Below are 15076 nucleotides of genomic sequence, written 5' to 3'. Positions count from 1 at the left end.
ATGCCCAATAGCGATGGTGAACAGAAGGCGTAGTATGGCGACAAATTAGAGGGTCGTCTTTGGGGTATGCTCTTCACTGTTTAGTCGTTCATGGTATCTTGGCCCCGCGTTAGTAACTTATGACTGCACGTGTTGAGAGGATGTGTAGTGACGTAGCAGAGGCCTAAGGGGCAGTCCTCATTGGATCCAGAGGCGCATTTGATCAGCCCCTCGCCGGAGACTCATTGAGCAGCAGGTAAATGATGTCGTCCGGTGCCATAGAAAAGGCAGGTGTTTGTTTGGCATACAGCTGAAGTCGTCACAGTTATGTTCCACTGTGCGGAGGTGTTACACTGCAGGTGGCTAGACGAAGCATAGAGCTTGATGGAAGATGCTCACTCGGCAGCGGTGAGTGGTCCACAGAGATGCTGCCAGTCATGACGCGAGATGGCATCAGGTGATGCTGGTCATGGTGTTGAGGTGACAGATGGGTGGAAGAGGAAGGGAGAGAGGGGCAGGGCAGAAAGGAGGAAGCCCAGGAGCAATGACCTGGCTTGCTGCAGCGCATGTTTCTTCAGTGGGCCCGAATGCTCCTGGCTCGACGGGGGACTGCCCCTCCTTGAGAAACGCCTGCATTTTTGACAGCTGATCGCGTGGTTTGCACTGTACTATCGCGCTCTGAAGCCGCGGGACACAGTGTCAAGACGTAGATGCCTCCTGGCCCCTTCCTCCTGGGCTCAGATGCCCCGTAAGATCCACTACATGTACACGGTACAGCTCTCCACCCCTTCATTCATTGATGGCGCTGTCTTGATAAGCCGATTGGGTCTGGGGCAGTGAGCACGATCTCGTTCGGTACTTCCTTCCCTGCTTGTGAGCCGAATGGACCGGCGTACCGCCATGATCTCCATCGGGCACCAGATCCGGACTAGGACGGCTGAGTAAGACCGTTCCATCGACAAGCACCTCAACCTGCACCAGATTGCGATTGCATCCCTCCTCCGTGGCATTTGCTATCATCCTTTGACCACCTAACCTGACAGCCAAGCACACATGTAGCCGCTCGACCCTGAGCCAAGCTTGACAATGTCGAGATCCCCTCAACCGCTCGCAAGCCTAGGACAAGACTATTGACGTGCCTGACCAGGCCATCGATGCGCGACTGCCGATCCATTCGGCACCAAGCCTCTCTAGCGCGACGCGTTCCTTGCCAGCTTATCACCTCTGATGGCATCCGAAGCTTGTCAACCACGCCGCACTCGAGCTGGACTGAAGCTCCGCCTCCGCTGGCTTCATCCCGGCACCTTCCCGTCTCGTTCATCGCCAACCCCTTATGCCCGACCCTCGACGAGCCCGCGGCCACTGTACGTGACAGGTCCAGAAGCTTACAGTACCTGGGCTCCTAGCCGGGTGTCTCTCCATCTACAGGCCCAACAGGCGCCCCCCACGATATCTCATGCACGATGCGGCCCGCGCCACAATCTGGTGAGGATGCGTCCCCATGCCCATCGCTCACGCCCGCAATGCCGCTTCCGCAGCACGCCATCGACGTTGTGCCTCGGGGCTAAGACACGCTTTAGAACCTGCTGCAGAGTCACCTCCTCTCCCCCATGACTGCTTCAGCGCCGAAGCGGTCGCTGTCGCCTTGTGCTAATTGCGGGCTTCTTCTCTGCTTCTGGAAGACGTCTCGGAGGTGCTCATTCCGTCTGACTGATGCGTGCACTGGACTTCAGGACCTTCCTGATGCTCCAGCTCAGTCAGACAGACTTATGACGACTCGGCTCAACCCTAGGCTCCGGCACAACATCTCGATTGAGAGGCCTCACTCATTCATCGCGACATGAAGGAAGTTTGGTGCCCTGCAGACTCCTCTCTTCGCTTCACAAAAGTGCCGCAGCTTGCCCGGGAAATCATATACTTGATCTCCGCTAATCCGAGCTAACAATAACATCGACAACAATCCCGTCGCAGCCTTGGCTCAGTCGATGTGATGAACCCCCCCTGGCTTAGGTCACATCCTCCATTGCTTCGTTGATGCAGATGGCTCCTCAGGCGTTTGCCACCGGCAACGGTAAAAGAGCACAAGGGTCATGTTTTCTACATCCAGTAGGTGGTACAACTCGCCTCGGACTTGGCTATTCTCGCGTGACAAAGGGCGCCTTCTCAATACAGCAGGCACAGATCTTAGCACCTACTTTGGCGCTCGGCAGTCGACACTCGCACACCATCAGCGACGTTACCCCGGGATCCTGATCGCCACGCTTCAGCTGCTGCCCCATCTGGCTTGGGCCGGCATCACCCAGGCATCGCAGCCTGACGATCATGAGATCGATAACGATCTTGGCTTGATACCTTCTCTGACTCTCTTCACGCAAGCCGCTACGCAGATGGTGTAAGATGCTTCGCCATCGCAGACTCGCGGATCAGAGTCGAGGGACCTTCCTTTCACGATGGCCAAGCCTGTGATACCGCAGCTAGCCTTCGCAAGCCATTGCGTGGTGCGTTCTTCACGAGGCGCCGCCACAACTTGCCGCTGCCGTTGAAACTTCCAAGTCAGGGGCTCGGCGTCGGTGGTGGAGGATCGCACCAATAGGCCGTTGTCAGCCTCGAGGCGTTTGTTCATCATCGTCCCCCTCGTACAAGACCGATTGGCGCCTTGTCCCAGATATTGACGGCTTGCAAACCCTCTGCCTCTCCCAGAATCAGGCCCCTCCCGCACCTTGTCCCTTGATCTATTCCCAGAGGACAGGTTTGTGATGCGTCAAATAAAGCACGTCGGACCTTGACATTCGCCCATGGCTTTGCCGGGAACACGCCGTACCTTGTGTGACAACACCATGGTCAAGGTTGTCCTACCCAGGACTGGCAGGGTCTTGACTTCTTCACAATGCTGTGGATGTGCGAGCGAATGTTCCCGGGGAGTTTCCGGGTTCACGAGGAGGCACATCCCTTCACGTATTGGGGCTGGTGTCTCCGATTACAAACTCCCAAATTGATATCACCACACTGGTCTTCGGGGAGTCCGGTAAGCCCAGAACCGATTGTTTCATGACTATATAGGTAACTGATCAATATCGGCACCCAATGTCTCGCCGTTCTCCGATCCAACGTAATGCCCCTTTGTCTTACCATTCGCTGGCCCGGAACGCATGTCGCAATCTTCTCCATCGCTCCCGAATCCACGACGTTTCCTCTTCGTTGCTGTCGCTACTACTATCCTCCATTGTGACGCTTCCCTCCCTTGTATTGGCATGCGCAGGTATGGTCTCGTTGCGGCCATCGAAGATGATGCCTCCGGATGCCTGACAGCGATTACAAATGCCACTGGGGTACAGCAGACCATCAGGGTCGCGACTCCATTCCCACTGGTACGAGGGGCACCAGGCGCCACTCTCGTCAGCCTCCTCGCAGGAAGAAGCGTCAGCCACAAGTTGGCGATGGCCGCAATCCTGCATGATGCCCATTGTGACAACGGCGAAGCACATGGCGAGCTGATATGGAAAAATGCCGTTTTTGAAATGTGTGGTTGGTGGTCTTGGGATTGATTCTCGAGTTGAATCGTGCTTGGCGCAGGTCAAAGAATGTTCAAAATCCGAAGATGCTTAAAGACATAGGACAGTCACGTTGAATGGAGCACGTCAGATTCATTTGTATGGGCATCGTCGTGAATCACGGACTCAATCCGCTTGGAGAAGCTCAACGCAACGTGAATCATGGTGCACAAGTTTTGAATGGTCAAGTTTGTTGGTTCCCTCTCGATGGTGAACAGAGTGCTTTCTTTTCTGTCGAGCCATGTGAATCGACGTTGAAAGGAGGCATCTTGCAGACTTAAGCTGCTTCGAGGGAGACGAGGCTCGACATGAGGAAGCAGCAACCCATCACACCCAACAACAATTTTGTTGTTTTGCTCTGTTCCTTCCGGTTATTGTAAGCAGTTCTTGTCAGCAGTACGGGATTCAGTGTCTATCTGGCTGCTGCTCCGCAACTGGCGAACCTTTATACGAACACCACTTACCATGGCACTTCGTTGCTGCAACTATTGACAAGAATACACCCAGCACCAGCATCTACATGCGGTTGCATGATCTTCTATATCAAACTACCACCGAGCCGAATGCCCATGCAGCCGACTCTGCCCATATAAAGACGCCCAACGAACATTTCCATCCACACCCGCAATCACCAGCCTGGCACCAATGTGTTGGACCTGCTTCAATGAGCCCTGCTGCTCGCGTTGCGCAAAGCACATCACGATTCACACCGAGCATCTAAGCAATCGAGCCTACGCGTCCAGCCTGATAGTCTATGACATGACATGCATCAACTCCACGAACGGGATGTGGGGGTCGTGCCCGGGCTTCACCGTCAGCAATAAATCATGGTATCTAACCGAGTACATCTGGGGGCGCGACATCGCGCCTGCAAACGACATGTACATCTGCAAAGAATGCATCTATGACCACGCTGTCCGAACCATGAACTAGAAGGTGCTCGGCGGAATGTTGCCTGGTGCGAGGGTAGTGCCGCGAGCGTCGCAGACCATGGTCATCGACTATGCCAAAACGCGCCCGGAGCTCTTCAGGGGCTGGGCATGCTTTCCCGACGACATCGACATCCACGAATACCTGGATGGCACCAAGCATATAGACATGTCCGACATGCTGGAGAAGCCGCCGGCGGGGCGCGGAATCGTGCCCCCGGACTACGTGTGTCCGTTCGTACTGATCCCGAACAACGAGGAGTGGGAGGACCTGCAAAAGCGCCCCATGACGAGGCAGCTGTTGAACGCTCTACGAGATGCCGGATTTCTGGCGTCCTTTGAAAGCTGCCTTACCGCGCTGGCTGGTCCGCAAGTGGATTGGGCTGCCGTTGAGGACCAGAGGAACCTGGAGGAAGCATTGGACTCCGGCGTTGCTGACGCCACGCCTTCCACCACTGTGTCTCCCGGTCTTCACGGCCACAGCATCTTCGACCTTACATCTCCTATGACGAACGAATCCGGCATAGTTGATACTACATCTCCCGCCACAGAAGACTACGGCAACGTTGAAACTACAGCATTCGAAGCAGGCGGCCAGGACATGGTTACTACTGTATCTCCCGACACAGGTGGCTATCGCGCCACCACTTCGATGCTTAATCAGTACATCGACTCTTGTTGGGTTGACAATACGCCTAATTCTTCTTCCTCGTCACCTCTGTCTTCCCCACAGCCCTAGCTGGCACCACTGCGGGATGCCAAGGGCTGGATCGACTATGGTTTGCGGTAAAGGTGTGTGGGAGCAGCGGGTGTGACTCAGTCCATCATGTTGTTTGACTCTCTCATGTAAACATTGATGCAGGTCCCAGAATAAAGCTTCGAGTATGATAATCACGTGAGACCTAATGACTACGTGGGATAGACCATTGGCGCATTTAGATGTCTGTTAAGGCATGGTCTGCATCAGGAGCAGGATCCATCACCAGGTACCAGGACGCAGGCAGGATGGCCACGACCCAAGCCCCGCCGTGTTCTCTCGAAACGAAGCCCAGAAATTCATCAAAAAAAGTCCCCTAAGACTGGAACTTAGCTCGAAGCAATCGCCAATGTGGCGCTCGCAATGCAACTACGTGGCGTTCAAGCGCGCGCGCGACGAAGCGTCCTGATTTATTTTCGATAATGACGAGGTTATGTGTGACGTCATGTGACGAAGGAATGGATAGATAGTAGCGTCAGGGGTCAGGGGCGAAGGCGCGTTTTTGACAATTGGTTTCTACAGCAAGGTAAAGTGTCTACCGTGACAAGTGACGAGCGGCGCGTGTTCCCTCGTGCAGGAGATGGAGATGCATGTTTCGATGGTTTGGCAGATGATGCAGGCGGGCCCCCGTGCATGCTGGCCTGTCGCTCATCTGCTGGGCTGAATCTTGTGTCAGACCATGTGCCCACATCTGACTTGACCGCGCGCGCGCCTCTTCAAGATTTCAAGACTGTGGACACTGCAGCCGTTGGGGACTGTGGACTGTGCCAGTTGTCGATGGCAACGGAAGCTTTCCTGAAGCAGTGTGGAACTGACTCGAACATGAGGAAAAAAGGCAATGAGCTTCTTGTCCCACGTAGGTAGGTAATACTGCGATTCAAAGTCTGGAGAGGGTGGGTTTCGGCAGGTCACCCGGCGTGGGCGAACCGCGTGGGTGAACCGTGATCTCGGCGCGGAATTGTTGGGGGTGGAATTGGGATTTTGGGGTACGAAGCGAACACAGGCTAGCGCCAATGCGGCTTCACGGTGCAGGCGTCAGACGGGGTCAGGGCTGGCCAGCGCTGGCCGGGCCTAGAACGCTGCGCTGGAGGAGCTGTCAGAGGAGGGATAAAGTGGGAGGCCGATGTTTCGCACGTGGCTAGGCTTGTGAGCGATTGTCGATGGTCGGTCGACGTGATGATCCCGTCCCTGTCGTCAGCGGAACTACTACTGGGCAAGCTGGGCTACGAGGACATAGAGAGATAGACTGGGCCCCCCAACAACGATGAACGGATTCGTCAGCGAGAAGGGGATGAGGTCACTTGACGCTCAGCCTCGGAGCGACGCAGGCCAAGAAGCAGGCGCGACGGGGACGCGAGGTGCGGTGTGTGGCGTCTGTCGGAGCGGTCGGCCCCTCCCCCCTTCTGCCCATGTTACGGATCGATGCAGCCAGGCGTCAGTCTTTTCGTTTTTGTTTTGCGATTGTAGAGCGGAAGAAAAGTGCAGTGCATTTGTTTGGTGCTTCTGCATGTCCATAGCTTGCGCTGGCGGGACTGGATGGCTGGAATACGACGACAATCTCTCTGTCTGCACAGCACAGAGACTTGTCGAAATGAGAGCGGGCGGAGCGGATCATGCAGGTAAAATGACGGGGGACCCTGAATCTGCAGGAATGACGCTGCTCGCTACGTCATGATGGAGAAAACCCCTCCAACCAAGACAGCCCAAGGTGGGGTGCGAGCCGATGGGCGCGACGAGCAGCAGCAGGTGAAAAGAACGAGCGAAAAGGTGCGCCCTTTTCATGGCTCGCTTGGTCACGGATGGCCCTGTGCGGCGTAGCATATGACTTTGCCCGCCTGCTTCCGGCGTTGTTGGGTCTTTCGGTATGCCTCTGAGTGAGGAATGACAGCGAGGCAGGTTGGGTGGTTTGAATCGACTTGCTGGAGCCCTGGGGCAGAGATCGAGCCTGCCTGCCTGCCCAGTGATGAAGCCTGCTGAAGCACCAAAGGCAAAGAATGGCCATCGCCTACGTCAGTTTTGGGCACTGATATGATGATGATGATGATGATGAAAGCAATGATGAAACAAGCGGGCTGAAAGCATGGCTTGGAAAGATTGGTGTCCTGGTCCAGTAACTCGCAGTTTCTTGGCGGCAGTACGGCTTCGTTCAGTCGTTCAAGCCACAGCACCCTGCTCATCGTGTACAGTACCCCCCTGACATTCCATGAGACGAGCATCCCTAACCCCCCCTGCCCATCCATTCCATTTTCTGTCATATCGCCCATGACTTACCTGGCAGAGCGTAGGATCAATGTCACAGCATCTTGGGTCGCATGGCTGAGAATCAGATTGGAGGCTATTTACGCTTTTTGGGTACGGCAGAGACGCCTTGCCCCTGTAGTCCCTAGTAGGTGCCTGGGCAAGTGCCTGCCTCAAGGCACCGACCTAAGTGAAGGGTCAAGTAAGGTACCCCGGCTCTGCGGCCGCCCTGACCACTCAGCGGCGTGCGCAGCTTGTTGTCCGCTCGAGCAGATCTTGCTTCGTCTCGTCCTCTGCCCGCTCGTCATCTGCATCCACCACGACCCGAGGGACGCTGAACGAGAGCCTCGATTCATCTTGGCCTCCAGGATTCCCTGATTGATTGACTGCGGCCTGAAATTACCGTGTCCATGGTACTCTACGTATCCGTGTGCTGCTGCGTGGTAAAGAAACACAGAAGGCCCCCACAAATGAGCTCGCCCCACCGCGAGGGACTCCCTGGAGCACACGCACAGCCCATGCGTCACTGCCTTTGCCCTGTACCTACCTACAGTTCGCCTATTTCGTCATCCGTTCGGCTGTCCCGCCCGCCATTGCATCCACGATACAACTCCACTTCGACCTTCACCAGCCACAGCTGCCGGCCGTCCTTGACTCTTGCACTTTGTTTCTATCCTCTCGTCTCCTCCCCCCGACTCATACCTCCCCTCACTGTCCCTCTCTGATCGCCTATCCCACATTAACCTCTCTCTTCCGTCCCGAACCGACTCATTCTCGCCGTGCCATTTCTGACCTCCGATCCGTCGCTTCACTGCATTGTCGCCTCTTGCGCCCCAACATTCTTGTCTTTGTTCGAGGTCAATTGTTTCTTCCTCTTTCGCAGCCCCTCCAGAACACACGAGGCCTGAAAACCCAAGCAGCGCGGTGCCCTGTCGCAGCCGTTCGTTCATCAGGCATCGCCATCGCAGCGTCCCTCCTGGCGACCGAATAACGACGACTACTTCTTCTGAGCCCGCAAGTACAGCCTTCTACAGGCGCACAAACCGCCATCATGTCGACGATACAACAACTTAAGAACTTCATCCGACATGGTATGCCGTCTCCCGCCAAACCGTCCCTCCACCCCCCCTCCCCTCTTTCCCCCTCTTCCCCGCTCTCTACATATTTTGGGCGATGAGCAACCACGACGACAGCAGATCCGGGCTCCACGCGCCACAGAGTCCTGCCCACCATGTCATTTGTCTCAACCATCATTCTTGTGGAACTGTACTGACCCGTTCTCCCTTTTCTTCTCGTCCACAGGAAAGCAAGCCCGCACGAATAACTACGATGAAGCCCAGCAAAAGAACAACTCATCCCCCCCACGAGCTCCCGCCGCGCCCGCCCAGACCGAACCCGGCTTCACTGCCCAACCAGCACACGCCCCCATGGCCGACGCGTACTCTGTAGGACCCGCCGGCGACCAGAACCGCGTCGCCAAAGCCGGTCACGCCGCAGCTCACGCCGTCGAGCCCCAGCAGAAGGTCAAGGTCAAGAAGCAGGTCGACAGTGCCGAGATCGCCAAGTTGGTCGCTGAGGAAAACGAGACCCGCGGCAAGTTCCCTAAGTACCCCGGGCTCGAGCGATGGGTTCTCCTCGAGAAGATGGGCGACGGCGCCTTCAGCAATGTCTACCGAGCCCGCGACACCACGGGTGAGCACGGCGAGGTCGGCATCAAGGTCGTCCGCAAGTACGAAATGAACAGCATGCAGGTGAGTTTGAAAACGTTGAAGGTTGCCTGCGGGGCCTTGATTATTTGCTTTCTTGCTCGCCGCGTCGTCTTGAGTTTGTTTTTGTGCGTTTCTTCTTCTTCTTCACATACCAACCTTGGGGGCGCAATTAGGGAAACGACCATTTACACCCAGACTTCAAGAAAGTCCCCAAAGCTGCAGAGGTGCGAGAAAATCTCTCTTATCTCCTTACGTTTCTTTCCATCTAGCGAGGCATCCCCACCATGACTACTGTTGCTTTGACCCAGCCTGTCATTATTTCTTTTCCTTTTCTCCAGGGGATGCCTCCAAGGTCACGAATATCATGACTAATCCCACAAACAGAGGGCGAATATCCTCAAGGAAGTCCAGATCATGCGCCAACTTGACCATCCCAACATTATCAAGCTCATCGACTTTTCCGAGTCCCGCCAGTATTACTACATCATCCTCGAGCTAGCCCCGGGTGGCGAGCTCTTCCATCAGATTGTTCGCCTCACCTACTTCAGCGAAGAGCTCTCAAGGCATGTCATCGTGCAGGTTGCCAAGGCGCTCGAGTATCTCCACGAGGAACGAGGTGTTGTTCACAGGTATGTACTTTCGTGCTCATCACACGCGATTCTCCACATTCTCCCCAGCGCATCGCGCCCTCTTTGCCACGTTGTTGCTCCGTGGCGAAGCCACAAGTGAGACGTCATGTCCCAGTCTTCTGCTTGCATCTGACGTCATGCCCGATACCCTGCGTCAATGGTGTGCTGACATGAGCTCAATCGCAGGGATATCAAGCCTGAGAACATTCTGTTTGAGCCTGTGCCCTTCGTTCCGTCCAAGACCCCCAAGCCCAAGCAGCCCGGTGACGAAGACAAGGTGGATGAGGGCGAGTTTATTCCTGGCTATGGCGCTGGTGGCATCGGCCGCATCAAGATCGCCGACTTTGGCCTCTCCAAGGTTGTGTGGGACACCCAGACCATGACGCCTTGCGGCACCGTCGGCTACACCGCGCCAGAGATCGTCAAGGATGAGCGATACTCCAAGTCTGTGGACATGTGGGCCCTCGGCTGTGTCCTATACACGCTGCTCTGCGGTTTCCCCCCTTTCTACGACGAGAGCATCGAGGTGTTGACCGAGAAGGTGGCCAAGGGACAGTTCACGTTCCTGTCACCGTGGTGGGATGATATCTCGAAGAGCGCACAAGATCTCATTTCCCATCTTCTGGCTGTGGATCCCGAGAAGAGGTTCACCATTACCGAGTTCCTCGCCCACCCTTGGATCCGCGGGTCCGGCCCCACGCCGCGCGATGAGCGACCGCCGAGCGTCGAGCCGCTTCGTGCTTTCGACCCGTCACGCTTCGGCGAGGGCGCTCAGCGCTACGACTTCCGCTCACCTGGCGCCGTCAACCTGCGCGAGGTCTTTGATGTCGGTTACGCCGTCCACAGGCAAGAGGAAGAGGCGAAGCGACGCAAGCAAATGGGAGTCAAGGCGGGCGAGGCGACTGCACTGGCCGGCTTGAATGAAGAGTCCGAAGACGAGGACAGCCAAATGACCGACGCCAAGGACGCCGAATACGTCCACAAGCCCACACAGGGCACACAGGCTCTCGAGCAGAGCATGCGAAACGCCCACATCAGGGATCAGAAGGAGAGGGAGCGCGGTCGCGAGCGTGAGAGGCACGCTCCGACCGAGAAGGGATACGGCCAGCACTCGCCGGCTGTGACGGCGGCTGCTCGACAGCAGGTGCGGGATCGCAACCGACAGAAGGGCGCTTTCGAGTTGAACCTCGACGGCGCGACATTGCTCGGACGCCGTGCGAAGCATCCTCTGGCTGAGGTTACCGGAGCATAGATTGTTCGATCCCGTTCACAGGAATAGGCCTCCAAGGTCAACTCGAACGCCGTGACGGCGAAGAAGTATGCAGAGCAAGCCTATATGGGGAGGATACGAATCAATCTAGATTTGTGGGAGTTCCGGGAGAGGTGTGGTTCGGCCTGACACGGACAGTTGGTCCACATCGGCACTGTCTCATCAACAACAGGTCTAGGAGGATATTGCGCAACTCTAGGCTCGACGGGCAACGCAATACGGCGGTGGGATGATTCAGGGTGCACAAACTACGTGGTCATGGAGCGGTTTCTTGTTTTGCTATTTCCTGCTGGTCATTCGTTTGTCGTTTCTTCTCTTTTTCGCGCCGCCTATCGATTTCCACTCTGGCACTAAGATTAGACCGAGCTTCGTCGGCTCATGCTGCGGTCGAGCAGTGGCGAGGTCGCCTGGGACTATGCATCCATCGCGAGGAGTTATGGTAACTTAGGAAACAGATTCCATTTCTTCCATGTTTTCTTGTTCCGTGTACATGTCTGCCGATGTTGTCATGTGAGATTGGGCTGTTGCAAGCCAAGAGTGCCTGAGCTGAGGGGCCTCAGGGGCGCTATACCTAAAAGCAGACTAATTAACAGCGCCCAAGCCACTGGTCCGGTCCGGTGGGCGTTGAAGTGCGTGCGGTGGGTGTACAAGAGTGAGCGACAGAGAGACAGGTCCGGCCATTGTGTCTCGAAAGAGATGTGAGTCTTTTGCTTGCTGCACCTGCATGCATGGGGACACTTCCAATATCATGGATGCCCGACGACCGACACGAGAGTGCGTGTGTCTGTCAGTCTGTCCGAGCACGCGCGCGCGCTGGCCCTCCCTTTCGACCCCGATCGTTGCTTGTTCAGGCGGCCCTACCTACCTCTGTGTTCACGCACTACTCGCGTTGCGTTCGCGCGCGCTGTGTTCCCCACAAAATGGCCCATGACAGCAGAGACATGGCCGACGCGGGGCGTTGAAGGGGTTCAGTCGGTTCATGAGACGATTTCCCGGATGGGTGTTGGGCGGTCTTGGGTCGAGCGGGTGAGACAGGGTTTTGGGTCTACATTTGATGAGGGTCGGGGCCAAAGGTGGATGAACAATCTCCTGATTGGTATTGTATTTTTTCTTTTTTTTTCCTTCTCTCCTTTCTTGCCGCGGACGATTGCGGGGATACCAGTTCAAGTTTCCTACGATCGGATCGAGAAGGGGGAAATTGCAATCGGCAGGACGAGGAGTGGAGAGTTCTGGTTTCGAGTGCGGCTGATATTGCGAGGTTCGCGTGATGGTCGCCTTCTACGTAATCTCATGACGACGGGGGGGGGCAGGGTCCAGTTCTGAGGGAACCCCCGGACTCCGGTATCTTTGTCCGGTCTTCCGGGATCTTCGGTGCCAGGCCGGGGATAGGGCCAGGGAAGACCGAACTAGTCCCTCTTCTTCCCCCCTTGCCTGGGCTGAACGCACGCTAGGAAAATTAGGAGGAGGCTCTTTGCCCGTATGTCTCACGGCACCCGAGTCAGGTCCCCTGCAGGGACGAACGTCGCTGTCTGTCCCGTGTTGACGGCTGATGATACGGCGGGTCATCTAGTTTGCTTTTTTTTCCTTCTCTTTTTGGGGTTTCCTCTCTCTATTGGCCTGACGCTCGTCGAGCCAAGGGAGGCAACTGCCAGAACAGCCCGCGGCAGGCAGACTTGACCAGGGCCCCCCCCGTACTGCCGAGGCGATGCGGTGCGTGCACGTCTGTGGCTGAGAGGGCCTGTCGGTCGGTAATTATCTGTCAACTGTCTTGCACGGGCGTTGCGGTGGGCTGGGCTGGGCTTTGCGTCTGGGCTGAGAGGTGCCGGCGTTGAGAGGGTTTCCACCCCTTGATCGGCAGTCTGTGGGAGAGAGAAGAGAGATTCCGAAGGCGGCTTGGTGGGGTTTATCGCCCAGAGGCCTTAGGGGTCGAAAAGGGACGTCTGGAGTGGCTTGATATGCTTAACTGGGGTGATTTGGTGGCTTGGTTTCCAAGATTGGGGCTCATAATGACACACTCTGTTGGGTTATTGGCATGGCGAACTCTTTTCTTCTGTCGTGAACGACCTTGCCTTGCCTACTTGCGCCCAGTGCTCTTGGGCCCTGCGCTGCGAGGCTTCGAGGCTCCGCCGAGGCGGCGGACGGGTGGGCGGCTCTCGTGAAAGTCGTATGCCCGGAGATCTTGACGAGAGACATCGTGGCCCCCAGTCCCCCCTTTTCTGGTGAGAAGGGAGGAAGGTTTCTGTTTCGGCGCAGGGCGTTGGGACGGATGGTCTGATGGTTCACCTTAGCGTGCCAGATTATCGTCTGAGACCCGCGCAGGAGGCTCAGGGGCGGCATGGCATCCGAGTCACGTTGAGAGCAGCATGGGAACAGGCGAGGCATGGAGAGGAAACAGACATGTGAGGTTGCAGTCAGTCGATCGTCACATCGGATTTCTTATAAAATACCATCCCTCCATCCTGTCATCAGCAGTCTTCTTCTCTCTCCTCATCCAGCATCAGCTTCATCACAGCAAGAACTTTTTCTCGCATCCAGTCGTTCACCGCACATACAAACAGTCACTCGTTCATACACAATACTCACCTTCTTCGGAACATACTATCCCGCCTAATTACACCATCTAATCCACGCCCACCCAACCAACCGACAAGATGTCTCTCGCTCCCATCCTCGCTGCTCGCGGTGTCGAGTCCTTCCCCGGCACCTGCAAGATTGACATCTCGGCCAAGATCGAGGGCTGTGGTGCCGGTGTCGAGATCATCATTGGCGGCGGCAACTACCACGTCGAGCCCAAGCCCGACTACATCTACATCACCCCCACCAAGCCTGGTGAGGGCGACGGCGGCGTCCCCCCCGTCGTCAAGCCTCCCGTCGTTAAGCCTCCCGTCGTCAAGCCCCCCACCGTCCCCACTTACCCCGTCGTGCCTACTGCCCCCACGGTGCCTACCGTTCCCGTCGTCCCCACTTACCCCGTCGTCCCCACGGCCCCGACCGTCCCCACTGTGCCTACTACCCCCGGCGGTGGCAACAACGGCGGCTACCCTGAGGGCGGTGACAACGGTGGTGACAACGGTGGTGACAACGGCGGCGAGCAGCCCGAGGTCTGCCGCAAGCCCACTCTCTCCCTGAACCTTCTCGACCTCGTCGACCTCGACCTCTTCACTGGCGAGGACATCACTGTGCTCGCCGACATCCTCGGCCTCGACCTCAACCTTCTCATCGGCGGCACTCTCGGCGACGTTCTCGGCGGCCTCGTCGACGACCTCGGCAACACCCTCGGCAACCTCCTCGGCGGCCTGCTCGGCAGCAAGAAGGACAGCAAGGACGCCGACGCCGCCCGCGAGAGCGTCCGCTCCGACTTTGACCGCCAGTTCGACGTCAAGTGCGGCCAGACCATCCAGAGCCCCGACGCCACCGAGACCACCGCCGACGACCTCAACGACTGCCTGGCCCGCTGCGAGGCCGAGGCCCTCCGGCTGACCATTGACCTCGGCGAGATCTACGACTGCGCCGGCGTCTCCCTGAAGCGCGGCGTCGAGGTCGACAACTGCCTCTTCATCGCCGACAAGAAGATCCTCGACCTCGACCTCAACCTCGGCACCGACCCCAGCGCTGACTCCCTCCTCAGCGGCCTCCTCGGTTAAAAGGGGGGGAGCTTCTGCTTTGACCCGCCTTTTTTTTTCGGTTCGTGGCATGACATCATATCAAAAAGAGAAAGAAACAGAGAGAGAGAGAGAGAGAGAGAGAGAGAGAGAGAGGGAGAGAGAGAGAAAATGATTACCTGCCCTCGGCACCTTGCGGGGCTGGATAAACGACAATGACTTGGCTGGGTTGCCTGATGGACCAGCATCTCCTATTCTTGCACGAACAATTTCTTCTCCGGGGACGTAGGTTGGTGGACATAGGAGACCCTGTACAGACATCTTCCACATGTGACATAGATTAGGGACATAATTGAACATGCCGCCTCTGAACTTGTTTGCTTGTCGTGGGATATTGGCATTTGAAATTGAA

General features: G+C 56.6%; 4 protein-coding genes across 4 annotated transcripts; 3 read left to right on the top strand and 1 right to left on the bottom strand.

Moving 5' to 3' along the window:
• Positions 1-1573: 1573 nt before the first annotated feature.
• VDAG_05966 (uncharacterized protein) lies at positions 1574-3464 on the bottom strand (the record flags this gene model as incomplete). Its single annotated transcript, XM_009658980.1, has 4 exons — positions 1574-1654; positions 2175-2358; positions 2418-2705; positions 3109-3464. The coding sequence occupies 4 exons, from the start codon at positions 3462-3464 to the stop codon at positions 1574-1576; spliced, it is 909 nt and encodes a 302-aa protein (XP_009657275.1).
• Positions 3465-4357: 893 nt separating this feature from the next.
• Positions 4358-5198, top strand: VDAG_05965 (uncharacterized protein; the record flags this gene model as incomplete). Its single annotated transcript, XM_009658979.1, has 2 exons — positions 4358-4360; positions 4464-5198. 2 exons carry the CDS (start codon positions 4358-4360, stop codon positions 5196-5198), a joined length of 738 nt encoding a protein of 245 aa, XP_009657274.1.
• Positions 5199-8174: 2976 nt separating this feature from the next.
• Positions 8175-11532, top strand: VDAG_05964 (serine/threonine-protein kinase srk1). Its single transcript, XM_009658978.1, has 4 exons — positions 8175-8545; positions 8757-9205; positions 9548-9792; positions 9979-11532. Exons 1-4 carry the CDS (start codon positions 8506-8508, stop codon positions 11042-11044), a joined length of 1800 nt encoding a protein of 599 aa, XP_009657273.1. The 5' UTR covers positions 8175-8505; the 3' UTR covers positions 11045-11532.
• A 2181-nt stretch (positions 11533-13713) lies between these two features.
• On the top strand, positions 13714-14706 carry VDAG_05963 (uncharacterized protein; the record flags this gene model as incomplete). Its single annotated transcript, XM_009658977.1, has 1 exon — positions 13714-14706. One exon carries the CDS (start codon positions 13714-13716, stop codon positions 14704-14706), a length of 993 nt encoding a protein of 330 aa, XP_009657272.1.
• Between the last annotated feature and the right edge of the window lie 370 nt (positions 14707-15076).

The sequence above is a fragment of the Verticillium dahliae genome, genomic scaffold, assembly GCF_000150675.1.
Source record: "Verticillium dahliae VdLs.17 supercont1.13 genomic scaffold, whole genome shotgun sequence".
In the NCBI taxonomy this organism is placed as follows: Eukaryota; Fungi; Ascomycota; class Sordariomycetes; order Glomerellales; family Plectosphaerellaceae; genus Verticillium; species Verticillium dahliae.
Note: the sequence above shows the minus strand (reverse complement) of the source record. Positions and strands in the feature narration are given on the sequence as shown.